This window comes from Chanos chanos, chromosome 3 (genome assembly GCF_902362185.1).
Source record: "Chanos chanos chromosome 3, fChaCha1.1, whole genome shotgun sequence".
NCBI classification, from domain to species: Eukaryota; Metazoa; Chordata; class Actinopteri; order Gonorynchiformes; family Chanidae; genus Chanos; species Chanos chanos.
This window is the reverse complement of record NC_044497.1, coordinates 51,646,828-51,667,132: the sequence shown is the minus strand read 5'-3', so window position 1 is coordinate 51,667,132 and position 20,305 is coordinate 51,646,828. Positions and strand designations below refer to the sequence as shown.

Below are 20,305 nucleotides of genomic sequence, written 5' to 3'. Positions count from 1 at the left end.
CGACATATATATCCCCTATTTTTGGGATGTTAAATGTTGTCTGAGTGAAGGACTTTTCTCACACATTTGTGCTGCTGACGATCGATGTAACGACAGACTTCCAGTCCTCACAAAACTATCGTCAAGTGAAATTCTTTTTTTCTCAGAAGCTCCCGGTCAAGACTTTCTCACCCAACAGGACACCGGTAATGCAATGGAGTCGTCCCAGTCCTACAGTTATTCTGTGTCCAGGATTTTTCCTCAACTCTCTTCCACAGTCCTTACTAAGTTGTTGAATTGTACATGGGAACAGTTTTTTCTTCCAACACGGCTCACACAAAAGAGGTGCGAAAGAAGAAGCGCGTCACGGGACTTTTAGGGCAGAAGTTGGGCGACAAAGAGCTTCAGAGGACATTTCCTAAGGCTCAACAAAACAACGCTGACAAATTTTGTTTCCAGTTCGAATAATACTGTTAGTTCGTGTTGAATTGGCAGTCGGAGCTGATATACCTGAAACGGGAAAAGACGGTTAGACGTTCCACGGATGAGAATAATCCAAACTCATTCGTAAAATGGTTTTGTTTTTATAAAATACTTACGTGTTTGAGGGTTACCCCCAAGTTTTAACACAGGACAAAGCTGTACGTTTATCCGGAGGGCCGAGCAAGGCTGTGGGGTTATGTTTTCGATCACGCTGTGTTCTCCTGAGCTGACAGGGATGGGCAAACAGGAATGGGGCGGAACACACGCTGTTTACATGGCTATGACTCGCGCGGTTGGTACAGAAAAGAGGGTGTGCAGCAGTGTTGGGGCTTTTGATTGACAGGCCAGTGGGTTGTGTCGAGACTCATTTGAAGCAGGGGCTAACCACGGTGGGCGTGGGAGGGTAGACCAGCGCCACGTTGACCCGCTCCGTACCGTTCTTGGGGCAGATAATCTCCGTCAGTCCCTCGGGTCGTGGCTGGCTTAGCAGCTCACCTAAAGACACAGAAACAAAGAAACATCGATGCGTTTCCAATCAGTCTGAAGAAATGCTGTCGACAACTGGCATCAGTTCTCATTGAGCGGAAAGTCTGATTAAATTAGACTAATATTGTTCTAGAGCACTTGTGCCAATAATCAAGGAAACAGATTTTATGAATATAAACGATAAAAGATTTTATATATATATGTATATATATATATATATATATATATATAAAAAACACTGTGCACAGACAGATGCGTGTGCACATACAGACACACGCACACAAACAAATTTATATACATAAAAATGACCAAAACAACAAATACAATAAAAAAAAAAATTAAAAATAGATAAATCCATTAACATGACAGAAAGGAAGGTGTGAACTACATCATCATTTACTCATTCATTTACTTATCTATAGAATTGAGATGATCCTTGAATCTTTTGTTTACCTTTGTTTTCATCACTGGCACACCCATGCTATAATTTCTACATCAGACCACTAGAGGGCAGTTTACACTAAATTAATATGCTATGCCACCATGTGTATTGCCTCAGTAAGCTGCGCTATGATAACACAAAAGCGGAACTAGTGAGGCCTGTGACGATGTGATGTTTACATAACACTATATCAATAAAATAACTAGATCAAGTGAATGTAGAATGCAGAAGCACCAGATTCTTTTTTTTAATGTTTTGTTTTGTTTTTAAACAAGATTCCTGGGTGCAACATCACCCGCTCCGTCAGCTGAGCAGAGGAAAAACAAAAATGTTCACTGTTTCAGATGCAAAGTCCAACAATCAATGACTTGTATTCAATGTAGACCAGAACTGCTGCGTCACACTCAAAAACCAAATGCATCTTCACTTGAAAAGAAGACCCATGAAAGTGCGGTTTTGTCTTGCTGTTGAGACTCACATGCACCCTGTTATAACTGTGCAGGGTGTACCCAATAACACTGTGATTCAAATATCTGTGCATAACACACAGGAGCTTCTTATCTAAGCACGGTGATGCTCAGTTAAGTGTGTTAAGGCTAACATAAGTGGTCTGAGTCTTTAACGTCACGTAAAAAACTTAACTCAGCGGTGCGTGACTCCTCCGACCCAGTAAGCAGGTCAACGACAAAACAAGCACGCTCCACGTTCTTAGGGGAGATCAGCAGGACAATGACAAACCAAAACATTGCATCATGTGTCAGTCTAAGAGATTACAGAGAGCGCCGGCCTCGCGTTTTAATGGCGTGAAAAGCTCTCTCCGTCAGTTTGGATACTTAGAGACAACATAGCTCCCCATCTGGGCTTTGTCTGTTTAGCTGAGCCAGCACCGGACCAGTCCAGGCTGTCTCTCAGTTCTCTCCACGTCTGACTTACATCAGGAAAAAAAACAAAAAACAGCCTAGATTCTTCACACACACACACACACACACACACACATTCATTTCATATTACATAAGACAAATCAGCATGTTTCTCTCTCCATACCACAGTACAATGGTCAGCAACCTTCTGGGCATTTCTATAAAAAAAAGGAGGAAGAACTTGCAGAAAAATGAAATAAAAAAACAGTTCAAACAGATCACACACACGTGAATATAAATATATATTTATTTATTTTTTGCCACGGCATATTAATTAACTCTGAACTATTTAAACACAAATGAGATCATGGATTGATCTGATTGTTTTTTGGTAATTCTAAATCTGCCAACAGTCCACTAATATTGTATTGACCTGGTAATTGTGAAGTCTGAGCTGAGCTTATCTGTTCTAGATTCATAAGGATTTATAATTCACAGATGTCCTAGTTCATTTGTCTGCTTATTCAAACCTTGGCATTGGCTATGTGCCTCTCCTCATGCAACATGACCTCACCACGCATCACTCCGCATAAACAGCAAAACCTATGCGCCGACATCAGAAAGAAATACACTAAGAAGTTTCATTCCGAGCTGTTTAATATCGTTCCGATGACGAGTGCGGACTGATACAAACAAAAGCGTTTAGGCAGGACAAAAGCATGCATCAATAAAGCCCTATTTTCTCCCCCTCCAGTGCCGTGTGGAGCAATAGCCAGTGCAGAGCACCACTTAAGCCATTAGGCCTATTGATTTTTCGGCTCTTGCCTCCTTCCTAATAAAGGAAAAAGTTCAGCTGTCTAGAGCGGGAAGACTGAGTTTGCAAGGCCGAAACAAGTCAACAGAGCTGATAAATATTTCAGCAACGTTGCAGGGGTTATCCGAGATCAAGGTCAAGGTTTGTCTGGTCTCATAAAGCAAATGAGTAATCCGTGGGCCGTTTTTGAGCTAAGCTAATTGGTGCGAGTTTTTTTTTTGGGGGGGGGGGGGGTTCCTTTTTCTTTTTGTCTTTTCGCGTCTCGCGGGCCGTCCGCCTCCTCTCGCCGGCTCCGGCTCCGGCTGACCGATCAGGCTGAGTACGTGCGAGTCCGAATCATTGTCTTTCTGGGGAGAGGACTGCTTATGATTTGAGTAAAAAGTGGGAGTGTGTGTGCGGGAGACGCTGAATCATCCAAGCTAGGTCATCGCTGCTCCTCCCACGTCGTCTGGGTCACCCCCACAGCAGAGGCCTTTCCTCACCGTCACCTCATGCTCTGCTGAATGCATAACCATACGTAACACACATGGCCTGATTCGGACCTGGCATGGAGACTATGGAATGCACCATTCCTCTTTTTTTCTTCTCTTTTTTTCTTTTCTTTTCTTTTCTTTTCTTTCCTTCCTGCTTCTCTTTAATAACATTTCCAGGTGCGGTACCGTCCGGCATTCTTGCGTTCGGGCCCTGTTCCGTCCTGTTTGTTGTTTTGCCAAGCTCTCTGCTTCTTCTTTTCTTTCTTTCGTCTCTCTCTCTCTCTCTCTCTCTGGAGAGCACTATAACGGCCTTAAAAGGGAAACTAGCGTTTCTTTTGGACTTCGCATTTCCTATTTCCAGTCAGATTCCAGGAACAGTCTCTGTCAGTGAGGCCTGGTAACTGTAACGTGAAAAAATGCACTAGGAGAAAGTGCAGCTGGGACGTTAAGGCCCACACCATTAACAAACAGGGGTTTTGTTGCCAAATTCCATCCCTTTGTTCTTTTGTATGACTGTGAATGTCTATGTACAGCTGAAGGGGAAGGCCTGAAGGTCAAGGACCGTCTTTGTGTCTTTCTTAGAATGAATGAAATTGTGCTCCAGAGATCCACTAACATTCCTCTCCGACTGTGAAGGTATGCTAAGCGCTGCTCCTCTGTTTCCATCTTGTTTTATCTTTATCGTCACATGTGTGAAATGTCTACCTCTGCTTCGCGGCGGAGGCTGCGACAGAGATACGCGGCTTTGTCTTTACGGCGTTAAAACGACGCAGTCAGTCAAAACGCAAATGTAAGATCGTGGAAATGACAGGTCATTTCTGATCTCTCTGCACTCTACTTCGTAGCGATAGTTGTTTCAGATCAAAAGCAGGATGATTTAAAGAAAAAAAAAAAAAGGATAATCAATTTTACTGTGTGCGTGTCTCTTTGTGTAACGATATGAAATAATACAAATAAACTATACCGTTAAATCATAAGAACACATTATCCTTTTATGTATGTCACGGATATTAAATGCTTCTTTTGGTCTGCCTGCTTTGACTTAAGAGTGTTATTTTAATGTGTAATATTTAACTGGAACAGTGGGTTAGGGGGGTGAGAGGGGGTTAGAGACAAGCCTTCTGACAACTCAACAGGATTTAACCTCTGGATCCTCTGAACAAAGAGTCTCTCCCCCGCCAAACCCTCTCCACACACCCACACACACACACACACACACTACCTAAACACACTTCAGAGGGCCACATGCGCATACAAGATGTAGGACTCCTGACTTCCATCTATTGTCAGACTGGGTTTTATATTCCTGCAGGACCGTGGTGCTTTTAAGGTCTTTACACAGACGTATACACTGTGCACTATTTTGAGACAGAGAAGCATTAACCAACGTTGCAGGAAACTTACACTGGCCGGAGAAACTATCCAGCCGTGACAAAAAAGCTGGCGGCGTTCCAAGGTCAGATCTGTTGACTGCCTTCTGCTCAGTCATCCCCTCCTCCATATTAATGAGGAGAGAGGGGGAGGAGTCAAACGGAGTGGAGATTCTCTTTTCACTGCTCTATTTCTAGCTGTGGGAATGTCACAGGTGAAACCACCGCCAGACAACCGTGCGTTTTCCCTACTGTACAGACTGTTTAATCTCAATGTTCAACCTGCAAAAGAAAAGACCCGGCTGTCCAGGATCTGACAAAAGAAAGCAAATCATCTCTAATCTGCACACGCACAAAAAGCAGCTTATCCTACACAAAGGATTGCTGGGAAGAACCGATTTCCACAATCAACCCGATTTTTAATCTGGGATTCTAGTTTTTTTTCTTTGTTGTTGTTTCTAACCATAATAACACACTAATACGCTCTTCGCGACACATTTCGGCCCCGTCAACGCCACACGACGTACACTATACTACCGAGAAGTTAAAACTTGAAACTGTGCTCGAGTTATGACTGGGATGGGTGGTAATACTGTCATACAGGGGGAAAATTCAGGAACTTTGCAAATGAGGAGAGAAAAAAAACCCCCTAGTTTTTCTACTGAATGCACGAGGAGCAGAAGCAAACAAAACCCAGCCCTGATGGTGGGGTCTCCTGCGGCTTCAGCAGTTGAAATGCATACAATAGTCCATCAGCAAATAGCCACTGACTCTAAATCTACACACACACACACACACACACACACGCACTCTGTGCCAAAGGCAAACAGCTCAGTTGGGCCTGCAGTTAGAACAGAGCTGAGAGCAGCACACTGGTGTTTAAACATCCTGTGCTTTCTGTGACAGGAAGCCTCACAAAGAATAAAACAATCAGAGACTTCTCACAAACACAGCAGCGCTCCCAAATACATGCCTACTAGGTCTACAGTCTACTCTGACTTAAGTTTTCCCTAGAACTGATTCAAGTTAATAAACGGCATGCCAGCAGCTTCAGCAGCAATGTTTACTAAAACTTACCAAATAGTCTCATAGTTCGTTGTTTTTACTTATACCTGAATTTCTAAAAAACAAAACATAAACACACCAAGATATTTATTTAATAAAGAATTAATATAACTTTTATGGAGGAAACAGAATGAAGAACATGCCATGAGACATACGTTTCAATCCCTAATCTGTACTGTACAAAAAAGAGAAGGACACAGTACAAAAGAAAACAAAACACAGAGAAAAAAAAACATCTCTGAACTTCCATACCAGTGAGGTATTGCAGAACTTTATCATTTTTGGAACATTCATGCTGGAACACGTTCAGCTGCACTGTGTATAATCGGGACCAAAGATGTCCTGGAATGCATCAGTCCATCTGACAGCATCTACAGGATGTGTGTTCATTATTCTCACAAAAAATAAACAGCTGTCTGAACTGATAATGGCAAAGTGTGTTGCCATGATATATTTGAACATTCAGTCAGTCATCTATTGTTTATAGCTAACCCATCTGACAAAACAGAAGAGCAATCCTGTGGTTTTGAATGTGAAAAGTGAACAGTTGCTTCAACCCGACGTATAGCTTTCTTCTCAGGCCCACTGTTTGATGCGTCTTTCAGCATGAGGCACAACCACAGCGGAGTCTGGACGGCAACATGATAAGTCAGTCAGGGACATGTGAGAGGAGGCAGCTGGTTTAGGATGTGAAGGCCAGCAGAGCAGGAATAGGATTAGCACCACAGAGTGCGAAACAGCCAAGCGAGGCAAGTCACCAAAGGAATCAGGGTCATCCACACCCACAGAGAACACACACACACACGCACACACACGCACACACACACACGCACACACACGCACACACACGCACACACACGCACACACACGCACACACACGCACACACACGCACACACACAAAAAGAAACCCCACGCAAACAGTAACGCTGACGCACACACAGACACACACATGCAGTGGCAAATGGCTGCAGATAGACAGACACATGACGAGTCATTTTTGTTCCCAAGAAGAGTCGTATTGGAAGGCTGGAGCGCATGTCAACACATACTGGATGCTCTGATCAACTATATATTCACAGTCTCCTCACAAACAGACACCTGTATGCTATATGTCAGTGTCTTATAGACACACACACATATACAGACTCACACACAAACTTGCACTCACAAACACAGACACACACCCACACGCTGCAAAGCCACACGTGCGCACAGACACCTATACATGCACGCAGCAGAGGAGCCGTCTGTTGCACCAAAATGGTTCAATCAGTGCTTTGTGTGTTGATGAGTTTTCCACGCAGCTGTCTGACTAGGCCTGCTCAGCTGAAAAGGACAACAACAGGGTGAGTGAGGTCAAAGCAAGCTCTACAGACAACTACGAGCTTTTGGGTATTCAGTCATTAGAGAACTAGAGAGAAGACTATTCTAGAACATCGAAGCATGACTGTCAAGGATTTGTTATCACACGTGCACTACTCATTAACTTGGACTTGGAGACCTGACAAGTTTGGTGAGACTAATTTAAACCTTGACACAGGAGGCCAAGGTCATGAAAAAAAAGCGGGAATCTAGGAATATGCCTGGGTCGTCTAAAGTCCTTAAAATATTGCCTCTTTTTATAAGCGCCTTTCTTTGATCACACCAGAACAACTGGTACTTTGCTTGTTGGAAGTGACAGTAGACTCTTTCCAATAACACAGTACCACAGATGTCTGTTTAATCAAGGGTAATCAAGCTGAAACCCTTTAATTAGCCGAGAAGAGAGAACAGCAGTTACAAAAAAACATGCCGAAATGGTCAAACGGGTAAGCCATAGCTTTGACAAGCAATACATGTAAAAACACTTTACATCTTTAACCTCCATATCCACAACCATCGTTGCATTTGTTCATTACATCAACATATGAACAGAAATCATGAATGAGAACACGCAGCCTGAAGCTAAAGGACACGGTGGGTGGTAGGAGAAATACATAAAACAAACTTTGCTCCATGGTGATAGTGAGATACAAAACTGTAAACACAGCCCTTGACAGTGTGTTCGACACATTCTATCAGTTGCTCCTCCCTACGGAGAGTGCTGAGGTCGACGGTGATTGGGTAGTGAATCATCTTTCTCAGGAAATGACACATTTTTCTGTCAGTCACAAACTCCAAAAATCCATTCTGTGCAACAGACTACGCCGAGGCATCTATTAAAAGACCAGGGAGGGATAGAAAATTATGAACAAAACAAGAAACCACCCAGACAATAAAGTCAAAGTCAAGCTGTCAGATGTAATCAGATGAAGGGAAATGAGATATCTGACTGTCTTCAGAAGATAAGGAACCACAGGCTATGACCATGACAAAAACTCTTCAACTTTTCTGATGAGGCTGAGCCTGTTTGAGTGGCAGTGGTTAATACAGGCCGCAAGCCTAAAGGACACATCGTATTAAAACGCAATGTTTCGAATAACAATATTTCTAGATATCCTGTTGAGGTCACAAACAGCTGGGTCAGGAACAACTAGCAGGACCGAGGACATTTGGGGTTTTCTGTTAGGTGGACAAGACAGAACAGACTGATAAACCAACACTACATGTAAACTTGAGAACTCTGAAGTTTCTACGGTGTTGGTTTAGTATGAGTATTAGTTGGTAAATACAGAATGTCTGCTGTACAGAGGAAAAAGTCTGTTAAAAGGCCACAAATATCAGCACTTGCCAGCCACAAACAGGAAAGAACAGATAATAGGGTAAAAGACACTACTAATGGATAAAAAATACTGTGTTTTTGCCTTTATTTTGATTTAATGTGGAAAAAGTGATGGTTGCTATATTGGGAAAGCAAACCCCAGGGCTTTCAAAAGGCAAAGCCTCTTCCCTCTGTTATCCTATTAATAGGGCATCTAACAGACTGTCTGAAGGATGTTTGAATGCTCATTAATCTCTCGTCTGTAAACACAAATTGAGATTGCGCAGTAGAAGCCGTCGCTGTCAACAGACTCACTGCATTCAATCTGAGAGACAGATGTTAACATCTGGTGTGGTGTGAGATTAGAGGTCACATGCCCACATCCTCTCATGCAACTGCTCTTTCAATGTTCTTACTGTCGCCAACAAATCACACCAGCTCAGACTGACTGTTCTTACTCCACACCCGCCTACAACAATCAGTAATTAACCGTATAATACTCTTCATTCTAAGATTCATGTTTAACAACACATAAAGGCACGTGGGATGAAAGCTTTTTTTTTCACAAATTTTTACAAGGATTCATTTATTTTAAGGAGACTTGATATGCAAGGTTTGATTATGTATGACAGAGCTGGAGGTCACAGCTGATGTGTTATGACTGATGTGTTATGCAGGAGACTTCGCGAGTATTTAGACATGCTTCAGTTTGAGCACGAGCAGATGGAAGCGTGTGGCAAGGATGCGGCGACTCCGTTCACGTTCATTTCGCATGCGCTCCGTGTCGCACAGGACCGTGTGTGTGCTAAGCTCCGAAACGTTCAACGGACCTCAAATGATATTTTCTCCCAAAGATAATGAACACCTCTCCATCTCTCCTTTTCAGAAAGACAAGGCCATGCGAACATGCACAACAGAAGGACCGACGGCATCTCCTCCTATAACCACAGGGCAGGCCTGGGGAGGACGCGAGGTTCCAAGAATAGCCCAGTCTCCTCCTGGGGAGGATGCAGAGGTTGCGCGTCGTTCCAGAGATCAGGCCCTCCGCCGCTGCAAGAAGAACTCTAAGCTCTAAAAGGCAGCACTTCCCACTTTGGATCTGCTGAAACCGACGATCTGAGTCGAGGTTACGTAACCATGTCATAAGACACACGCGATGTTCTCCACCCCTCATACCCACAAGCGTACGCTCAAGCGATCAATGTACGTTTAATCAATATGACACACCACAATGTTCAAATGAATGAAAAACAGCTCTCGTTCATGTTCCCTTCCTGTTACCATTTCTGTTAAAATGAGACGTTGTTGTAACGTTTATAATGAAACGGAGTCTGGAGAAAACTGATTTTGCAAAGACACACCTTACAGTGTCTCCAAGCGTAAAGAAAACATCTAATCCCTTTGAGCGGAGGCTGGGCGAACCGTTCATAAACTGGTAAAACCAGTGGGAACATGGAAAGTCACAGGAGCTAAAGTAATATTAGCCCAGGATAAACACGTAATTACACAACAAACACTCCCGAGTTACAACACAGACAAAGAGACAGTCACTGAACTCTTAGATACTACTTCCAGCTGATACTTAGATGACAAGTGGGCTTATTTAGCCTTAAAATGACTTTTAAGCATTTATATTGTGAGAACAAATCACTCCAAGTGTGGTGAAAGTCTGCCTACCACTATTTATCGAACAACATAAATGATATTTAAGGGAAGCTGGTTGATATTCATTCTTGCCACTTCAGCATGTGTTAACCAAATGGCACTGCTATTTCAGCTCTAATGTCACTGAAAGATTTAGTAAAGGGTAAAAGAGTCAGTGTCCTTAAAGTTATGCGCCTGCCGAAAGGAAATTCCCGAAGAGAGAAAAACGCAGCACTTGGGACAAAGAGTTCACACTGTCTTTTCACTCCCTGAGGAGGTGCATTGCTTTTCAACATCAGAAACTGACATCATTACACAAGAGAGAACCCACATGCTTCACAAAACATCTCATGTTCAGGAAATCGGGGCAACGTGACGACTTTTCGTATTTATGCGTTGTCATTATCCATCACCAGTAGTTTTCTTGACAAAAGACCCGAAGAAGGCTAAAGGGAGTAAAACAGCATATGCGATAGAACAAGAGCATACTTTAGGGCATTAAGAAACACATCAGATAAGAGAGAACATCAATCTGGAATCGCTGGCAGCCAATCTCAGCGCAGATCTCCAACCAAGATAGGTCCACACAGCCAAGGGAAAGCTCGTCGCTATTGATTCAAACCAATAACACATGAATGAAGCTACAGACTCGTGTTGCCAACACCCAGGCAGGGGACAGTTGTTGACCATTTTAAGCCTTTACTCTGTGGAGCCCAGAATGGCTCACATGGATTAGATAATACAGCAGGCTTACAATGCAGACCCCCGGGGAACACTGTGATGTAACAGGATTGTCATTACGTTCGCAGGGGGCATCACTCCACTGTACAGGGGGAAAACAATATAAACATATTCGTGTGCTAAGGAACAAATTTTGGTGGAATCATTTTAAGATTATAAGTGAAAGATTGTGATGTAATTGTAATATGCAGCTGCATCCCAATATCAGGACACGTTTATTTGTGTTTACTCACTTTCAGGTCATTCTATTAGCCATGTGACAGAAAGTCTTGGATTAGGGAGTGGAGGTGAGGTGTTAAAAGGACTTTAGACAGAGCAGCACAATTGCTCTCTGCTGACACACAGAGATTATAGGGTTCCCGCCATACAAACCTACTGCAGCATGACTGGGAATACAGGCATAGAAAGGGTAAAAGCCATAAAATTGCTTGTCTATTCCCGCAGACATTAAAAGATTAGTATCTTAGAAACTAACACCAGCACACACATTAAACGCGGTGTGGACAGCTGCAGGCAACTACACATCCAGTAACATGAGTTGAAATACGAGTTGTTGAGTTGTATCACTTTCACTTCCAAGGTTGAAAGTCTGCCAGGAAAGGCAGACATCTGAACCAATTCTTTAGGAAAAAAGAAGAAGAGAAAAAAAAAAACGCCCACAGGTTTCCTGTTTCACTCACTAATATGATAGCCATCTTTCCTGTCTCTCAGGCACTGACCTAAATTCAAGGAATACCAACAAAGAATGAAAGACCACCGTACACCTTGACGAAGCCCATTTAAATCTGCATATAAAAGTCATAGATGTAGTGCCACCATACAAAACCAGCATTATTAAAACAACTTACGTGATTAAAGCAACGATTCGTGGATGAAATACAGCTATGGGTGCAAGTTCATATCCATCAGGGACTGAGCATTTCTGACCAGTAATGTACTCAGCAAATGTCTGACAGTATCTGGACACATTATTTGACTATAAATTCTAACCAAGATCACTGTGTTCCACTGGACTGATGGCATTACAAGAGATCAGAGGAAAAAATTTTTGTGGTGCTGTCAAGCAGTTGCTATTACTGGCCACTGTCTGTTCTGCCCCATGATCTTTGGCTGCGCCTCAAATTCTGCATCACTTCCCAGAATTTCCAACAATGGAATGTTTTCACAGGCAAAATATCACAGAAATCTTAGCGCAAGTCTAGAAAAGTGGTCAACAAGGCCAGAAAACATAAAACTTTTAAAATATGGTTCAGACGAACCTTAGCTACCTAAATAGATGGGTTTTTTTCTTTCATCTCTTCTCCAACTTTAAAACACGACTTTCATTACACAAACATCTTCCCACATGAATCTTCTCTTTTGTTCTCAACAGGACAGTTTAGCATTTCTGCTTTTGCCTCAGACACAATATTTTTTGTCAAGTTGCAGGTCCCTACATGCTTTGAGGCATACCTTTGAAATGCGACAACAGTAGAAGCATACCCTCCCTTCAAGACATTTTAACAATAACCTACTGAATGTAATCCTGCCCTGAGGGAAATCATTCAACGTGTTTCACCTTCGTCTGAGCAAATGCCAGAATTGCGAGCATTGTCACTGTAAAAAAAAAACGGTGACTCATTTACGTCTAGTGTACACAGCATTGTGCGCAGTCACTCCAATTATTGTCACTACAAACATGACGAAGGTTAGCCACAGATTACTTAACCGATCCTGCACCTTGCCTTAAGTGACAGTCATCTGCATGTCCGTCCTAGCACGTCAGAGCTTAATCCCCTCAGATCCACTAATGGGATTATAAGAGGGCATTCCTATCTGGAAGAATCAGACGGTCCCCGAGTGTCTATAGACAGAGAAAGTTTTCTGTAGTTCAGCCTAGGCTTGTGCTGGCAGACGATGAGTCCGGATGTTGACATCATCGACAACATCTGATGACATCATGATAAAAAGCCATAGAGCTATTCCTAAAACCAGGCTTAACATGAAACCATTATATAACATTAATACAGATTTCTTTTTGTCTCCATGTCCTCAGTTCAAATGGACAAAACAGTGTAATAAATAATCATGCCATAAAAGTTATGCATAACAATAAGCTTTAAGTCTTAATCTCCATGAAATCATACAGTGTGCACTTCTGAATTGTCTCCCTGCAATGTGGGGGATGACTGAACTTGTGCTGAACCAGATGGATATTCCAATATGTGACATTGGTCTAGCATTCAGGTTTTGTTGTTACTTTGCTTATCAGTCACAACTCAAACAAAAGTGACAAGTTCCCACAAAGTCTCAACTTTGCACACACATATCAAATAAGTTACAATACTACAAGCGTGGGCCACTACTGAGGCAAGAGCTCATATTTATCTAAGGGATCTATTAATAAGTATATCACTGATAAATTGATATATAATCTTTAAAACGTAAAAACCTTCACCTTTCTTAAATGTAATGGCGATATCCAGTTGTTAGCATTTCTGAATTACTGAAACTGGGAAAAAAAAACCCCAGAAAAACAAAAACAAGCATGCAGGGATCATGGTATGTTGACCCGTCACTTGAGAAGGTGTTGAGGAGGAGATGCTAAGAAAAGCATGCTAAAAGGGGGATGGATAGCTCTCTGCCGTGTTTGCAAACTAACTGGCCTGGGGGACAACAGCTATCGCAGAAAGCACCTCAGCTCATCTTTATCTTGAAGCCAAACACAGTAAAAAAAGCATAAAGCATAAGGTTGATGAAAAATAACTGAAGGCCAAAGCAGATTCAAACAAGATATATACATGAAAATTCATCAAATTCTGAAGTGGCTGTCTTTCCTGGCAATTCCAGTGTAACATCAACTAATGCACACATATCAGCAGTGCCCTACACCAATAACGTGACCATTTCATATGAACTCACAACAACTACATCAATAAATTAATGAGTGTTAAGGGAGTTAAAATGCTGCTTTATTTGTTATGGTACAGTATGCTGACTCTCTGAAGGAGAAGGACTCGTAGGTTCAGCAATCTCTAATTTCCAACACGTCTCTACCATTTGGGTAATAAACAGGGTCAGGTGTCTTGCATTAGCTAAAGCTGCAGACATATCATAGAAGAAATTCAACTGCAGCTAGTCAGAAATATATGACATGTTTGCCTCTCTCCCATGTCAATGACACACCTTTGATTGGTAAAAAAAAAAAAACAACTAAGGATACTTAGCAGTTCTTAAGTACAAACACAAAAATAGTAATGTTCGAAAAACCTTCTTAAAAGCCAGGCTCAAAACACAGAACAAGTGTTGATGTCCAAGAACGTGAGAGGACTAATATCATTTTTGAATATATTGCCTTAGTGATATTAAAACCGGCTCTGCTATAATAATAGGTGATAATGAAAAGTGTTAACTCATTGACTTGTAATGACGCACTGAGATGATGTCCGCTTAAGTGTACTCAGACAGGTTCGAACCCTTATCTTCACAGATCAGTCAGTTTCGCCCCTCGTAACCTCACTGAGAGTGGAAAAGTAACGCAGCCTATTATCACAGTCCAGTGGTGGGGTAACCGCATTCCTGTAGATTTTACTCCAATCCCGTCCAAGCATACTTAATTCAACTAATCAAGGTCCAGATCAGTTCTTGACCAGCAAGGTCAGGTGTACTGGATTAGGGCTGCGCCAAAGGCTTTCTGGGCACGTGTTGCGGGCGCACAGGGGGTAGAAGACTGCCCTGCTCCAGCATGACTAGAGCGGTATGCAGACCTCCCTCTAAAGAGCATTCCCCGAGTACAGTGTGTAAAATCTACATGAGATATGACATCCAGATCTGATTAAGAGCGTGACGACATCACAAAACGAACAGCCCAATATTACAGTTTGGTATCTCGATTCCATGGACATAAAAGAATAACCACCGCATCCATTACATTCACCATGTTTAGTCTGAAAGAGAAAGGAGTCTAGAGTCTGAATAAACAAGGGTGTAGACCAAAAATATCATTTCCTAATATGGAGTGATGAAAATCCGTGCTACTAAACCTAACGTTCGGTCTTGACTTCACTGCAATACGATCTGCAAATGATAATATGACGTTCATTCTTTAACTGTTTCATGGGCACAAGTGACAAAACAGCATACCATGTCTAATCGATATGCCTAAGACGCTTTGTCCCAGTGAACACTGAGTTCAAGACAACTGCGCATTCTCAGGAGCTAAAGAGTTTTCTACAACATCTCTTGACTTCCTACTGAGACTGGTAATTTGGTTGTCTGTCAAACGCTGGCTTCATTTCCATGGCGAAGAGCCACTGTTCCTTAAATCTGTCCCTTCCACGTAAGACTGGAGAGCATGCAGTGAGTCAGGGTTTGTTCCCATTTAGCCAATGTATGACACAATGAGAAAAAAAATCAGGTGCACACCGAACTGGAAGTAAAGGGGCACTTTCACGAGCTTCAGGAAACAGATGGAGTGCCAAATATAAATACACATCCCGTCTGGGCAATTGAGCATACGAGTGGAATAAACTCCTCATTAAAGCCGTAAGAATTTTTATGATTTTTTCAGATGACTTCAGAAATATGGGACTTAGGTGCTGTGGGGAAAGTTTAAAGAACGTAAAAACGCAATAGCTAGTCCATAAGGGCTTTTTTTTTTTTGTTTTTTTTTTTATTTTATTTATGAGGTCAGACCATTTATTTAGGAAGCAGTGGTGAGCCAGAGAACATTCTCTGCGTGGAGTATAGGTTTGTAACAAATGATTTAAACCAACAATAACCACAGACATGACCTAATCTACAGCGTCAGCCAAGTCCCTCCACTGCTCCAGAAGGATGAAGGTGATGAACAAGCAGAGGTGTAGAGCCAATAAGACACACAAAGGAAAGGTACAGAGGGCCCGGACGTATTATTTATCTATGACTGCGTAAGACAACCAAATGTTTTTGTTTGGACGTTTATACTGCATAGCAGATATTAATCTTGTTGAGCAGTCACTCAAAGAAAAGAGGCAAAAATCATGTTGTAAAAGTGGAAATATTACAATTTGTTCTCTTGATTAGGGCAACATAAACATAAACATGTCCTCCTAAATTTATTGACCACTGTATGTCTTGCAAAATGCAATCACACATGTATGGTTCACAAAATCACTAGATTTACAAAACCACAAAGGACAGACATTTTTAAAATATAAATCCATGCAAAACCAGGTATCGCTTTAACCCGCAATTCGCGGTGCAGATTATCATTCAGACGTATGTAAGGGTATTACTACTGACAAGTACACAACACAATCATCATGAGTACTGAGTCCACCAAAGACTAAAGTGCACATCTTCTCTGCTTCGCATGAGGAAAGTCCTATTTTGTTGCCATGGTAATCGTCTCTGCCACTGTGTCAGTGCAGAAGTGTGTTCTCAGCAGGGAGCCTGACTGGTTTAGGCCAATTTGTGTTTCTAGGTGGGGCTTCGTGCCCACAGAGACCCTCTCAGGCGTTGTCACTAGCAGCCGCCTCAGAGTCTTTGTTTAGCCTCCATCCACTGACATTTCATTCTCAATCTACCAATCTATGTGTCAATGTTTAACAGGCCATAAAAACTCTAACCTTAGTACACATGGTTAAAGAATAGATAGGCTATGTCTGTTTGACTTATGGACAACTAAAGAATTTTCCCTTTACTAGGTCAGATAAATGGGAGATCTGTCTTTATTGGTCAAATACAATTAAAGTGACTTAGCTGTGCTTTGTTTATTTTTCCTGACATCATAATGCTCTAAATTGTCTGTAAAAAAAAATCAGAAACAATTCTTGATGTTTTCCCTCTGGCAGTAAAATAATGAATTCCCTATAACATTATCTTTGTTTAAACAGTGGCATATCTTTCAGCATATTTAGGTTGCTGCTACATAGGTAATGCAAAACTTAAAAGACAACAAAAGCACTTACCTGGAAAAGAATGGGGGTTAGTAGACCCTCTCTTCAGGCACTTGGAACACAAGACATTTACCGAGTAGTGGAGGCCAGGCCATTCCTGAAGAAGGACGTTCAATTCCTCCACCAGGGGGGTTATGGCTTGCCAAGCTGTCCAGATATTTGGCAAAGAGGCATGGCTAGAAATGGAGAGGGTTTCAGCCTGTAGTTTGTTCCGAGAAGGCCGGTAGCTCACCATCACAGGCACTTTACCCCGATAAGCAAAGATGTGATGCCTTCCATCAGAGCGTTGCACCACATGGCTGTTAATTTGCACACTATAGCGTTCAAAGAGTCCAGGGGGAATGAAAAAAGGAAAACTGTACTCAATTTGAAGCTGCTCAACCGAAAAGAACTGACCAGGGATCGGCGATCCTCCTCTGACCCAGGCCTCAGCATAGGGCTCCTCAGCGCTAACATGACTAGGGAACTTGTACCAGACAACTGCCCCATTCAGTGGCCTGCAGCGTGGCTTGTTGATGGAGTAGCACACCCCCATCTTTTCAAGCAGCTCCATAATCAGGTGAAAGTCCTGCTGGGTCTGTACTTGAGGCTTGAGAAGCAAGCGAATAACGTTAGATGGCAGTAGGCCATGCTGCAGGAAGCCCTCCACGTAGTTCTGCATCTGGGTTGCCCTTACATTGTCTTCACTATCCTCTTCAGCTTGTAGCTTCTCTAGCAGTGCATTAGAGTCTCTCTGAAAGAAAACATTCAGGATAGCAATAAACCTTGGCAGGTTGTGGAAGACATATTCCTTGAGTGTCAAACTGTCTTCAAAGTACAGCAGTTTGCCACTCTCATGCAGATACGAGAGTGCACTCTGAAGACGATCTTCTGTCAGTCCTGCTTGCAGACCCAGACGAGCCGAGTCCCACCAGGAGAGCCAAAGGTCCCGTGACTTGCAATGTAGTTCTTCTAGCATCTGCCATGATTTTGGCAGTACTCGATGAAGGTTGGGGAAAATTTCCCTGTGGTCGGCAACAGACATGAGTTTCTCCTTCAAGCGTCGGATGTTCTTCTGGGGCTCAACACAACTGACACAAAATACTGGGGACAAGATTTGCAACCTACTGTTGAGCATGTACTGCAACTGCGCCTTTTTGCGTCTCAGGTTTTTGTCGGATACACCGTAGAAAAGAACATGAGGGCTGGATGTCCTAACATCAAAGCCAAGTTGAAGGGCTTGGTCCACCTGCTTGGCCAGAGTTTGCAGGGACTCCGTGTCCCTCTTCTCCTGCAGTGCAATCTGTCTGTGGATATCAAGGCACTTCTCTTCCATCTCCATGTCGTCACACAAGTCGGTGTGTGTGCCCACAACGCACACCACTGCATGTGGCACCTTGGCAGTGAGAAGGTGAAGAAAATACCCCACGTGGCTGTAAAAACTCTTGGATGTGTATAACTTTAAATTTACAACCAGAATATAGAGAGCCCCCGGTGACAGGAAAAATGGTTTGATGAGATCATAATTCTGTTTCCCTGATAAGTCATACACTGTAAAAGTAATTGACCGATCTGCATCCGCTACCCAGTTCGTCACGTCAATTCCACTACTTGCACCGAGCGCCTTGGCATCTAGAGGTTTGCTAACAACACACTGCCGGAGCCTGGTTTTGCCTGCATTACTCTGCCCCATCAAAATCAGTTTTAATCTTGGTTTCACAGCAGGTTGCGAGTTTGCAAGCTCCTTCTGATAGGCAGCAATGTAAGGGATACCCTTCATGCAGACTTCATAAGGAGGTTGTATGAGAGGGTTGTCTTTCACTTTCCAAATGTTAACTTTGGCAAGTTTTCCAAAATTGTCCGGAAGTATTGCGATTTGGTTACCCTGTAAAACAAGTTCCTCGAGTTTCTCCAGGTCTACAATAGAATCCGGGAGAAACGTTATTCTATTATTGTCCAACCACAAATTTACAAGCTTTACCAGATGTCCTATCTCATCTGGAAGAAAAGTCAGTTTATTTCTGCTCAGATACAGTTCTTCCAAACCAGTGATTTTGAGAATAACCTGAGGAAATTCTTCAAAAGAATTGGATGAAATATTTAGCATTTTAAGCTTCTGCATTTTGCCAAATGACTGTGGCAGAGTTGTCAGGAAATTGTTATCCAGCATCAAACTCTCAAGATTCTGAAGATCACAGAACGTCTCAGGTAAAGAGGAAATGTGTGTGTTGCTCAGCCATAGGATTTTTAAGGACTGGAGCATCATAATATTTCCTGGGAGACCCTCCAATTTATTCCCAGAGCAATCAAGCTCTTCCAAGTCACTAAGGGCAAGAATTTCTGGAGGGAAGTGCTGAAGCTTGTTGTGGTCCACATCTAGTGTTCTAAGTTTTCCAAGCTGTGAGAAAGATCTGGGAAAATCCTGCAACTCATTGAAACTGATGTCAAGCTCCTCCAAGCACTTGAGTGTTCCGAGCTGAGACGGCAGGTACTGGATCTTGTTATGACTGATGCAAAGCTTTTTCAGGCCCTTCAGGAGAACAATGTCCTCAGAGAAGAAACCCAGGCAGTTGTGACTAATATCCAGCTCAACTAACTGACCAAGTTGGAATACAGCAGGAGGAACAGTTGCAAATTTATTTCTGCGAAGCACGAGTATGCGAAGCTTTGTTAGGGTCGAGCCCAGTCCTTCTGGAAGCTCCTGCAGGCAATTATTTCCCAGATTAAGGACCTCAATCTCTTTAATATCCTCCGGTAATATAATTTTCTGGCTGTTTTTGCTGCTCAGAGTGAGCTGCCGCAGATTGCTCCTCAGCTTCCGTGAACGCAAAGCGGCATCCCTCCATAACCTGGCTGTCCTGAGATTATTCTCCTTCTCAGCCATCGTGCTGCAGCTACACCCCTCCTCCTTGTTTTCATTGAGAGCAATTACCAATTATCCAGGCAGCATGGTGGTCCGTGCGCTTGCCTCTTTGATTCGCATTCTGTGCAGCACAGTCCATACCAGCATACAATTCGTGAGCGAAGAGACGAAATTCCATTTCCGACCAAATAAAATACATTGCGTTTTTCGGCAGCATCTGAATAACTGAAATAGTGCAGCGGTGTTTCGGTCATTCTCTTTATCTGCGCCATCGACTACAGGATACAGGAAACCTACCGCAATTCACCTCCAAAGTCCAGTCAGTCCAGTTTGCGGTCCAGGCGGTTCGCCTGGCACCGCCAGTATGTCTTTTGATAGCATATCATTCAAACGGTTTCCGATGTTTCCAGAGGACAAATGAATCAAACTGCAACGATCACTGACCGTCTGCTACACTCCCTCTGCCTATCTGCTTGTGTTCTATGCCTACAATCCAAGCTGCTATGA

General features: G+C 42.7%; 1 protein-coding gene across 1 annotated transcript; it reads right to left on the bottom strand.

The window, feature by feature from the left end:
• Positions 1–586: 586 nt before the first annotated feature.
• On the bottom strand, positions 587–20,220 carry mfhas1 (multifunctional ROCO family signaling regulator 1). The gene is made up of 2 exons (XM_030768906.1): positions 16,969–20,220; positions 587–957 (listed from the first exon to the last, which is right to left on the bottom strand). The coding sequence occupies exons 1-2, from the start codon at positions 19,817–19,819 to the stop codon at positions 827–829; spliced, it is 2,982 nt and encodes a 993-aa protein (XP_030624766.1). The 5' UTR covers positions 19,820–20,220; the 3' UTR covers positions 587–826.
• Between the last annotated feature and the right edge of the window lie 85 nt (positions 20,221–20,305).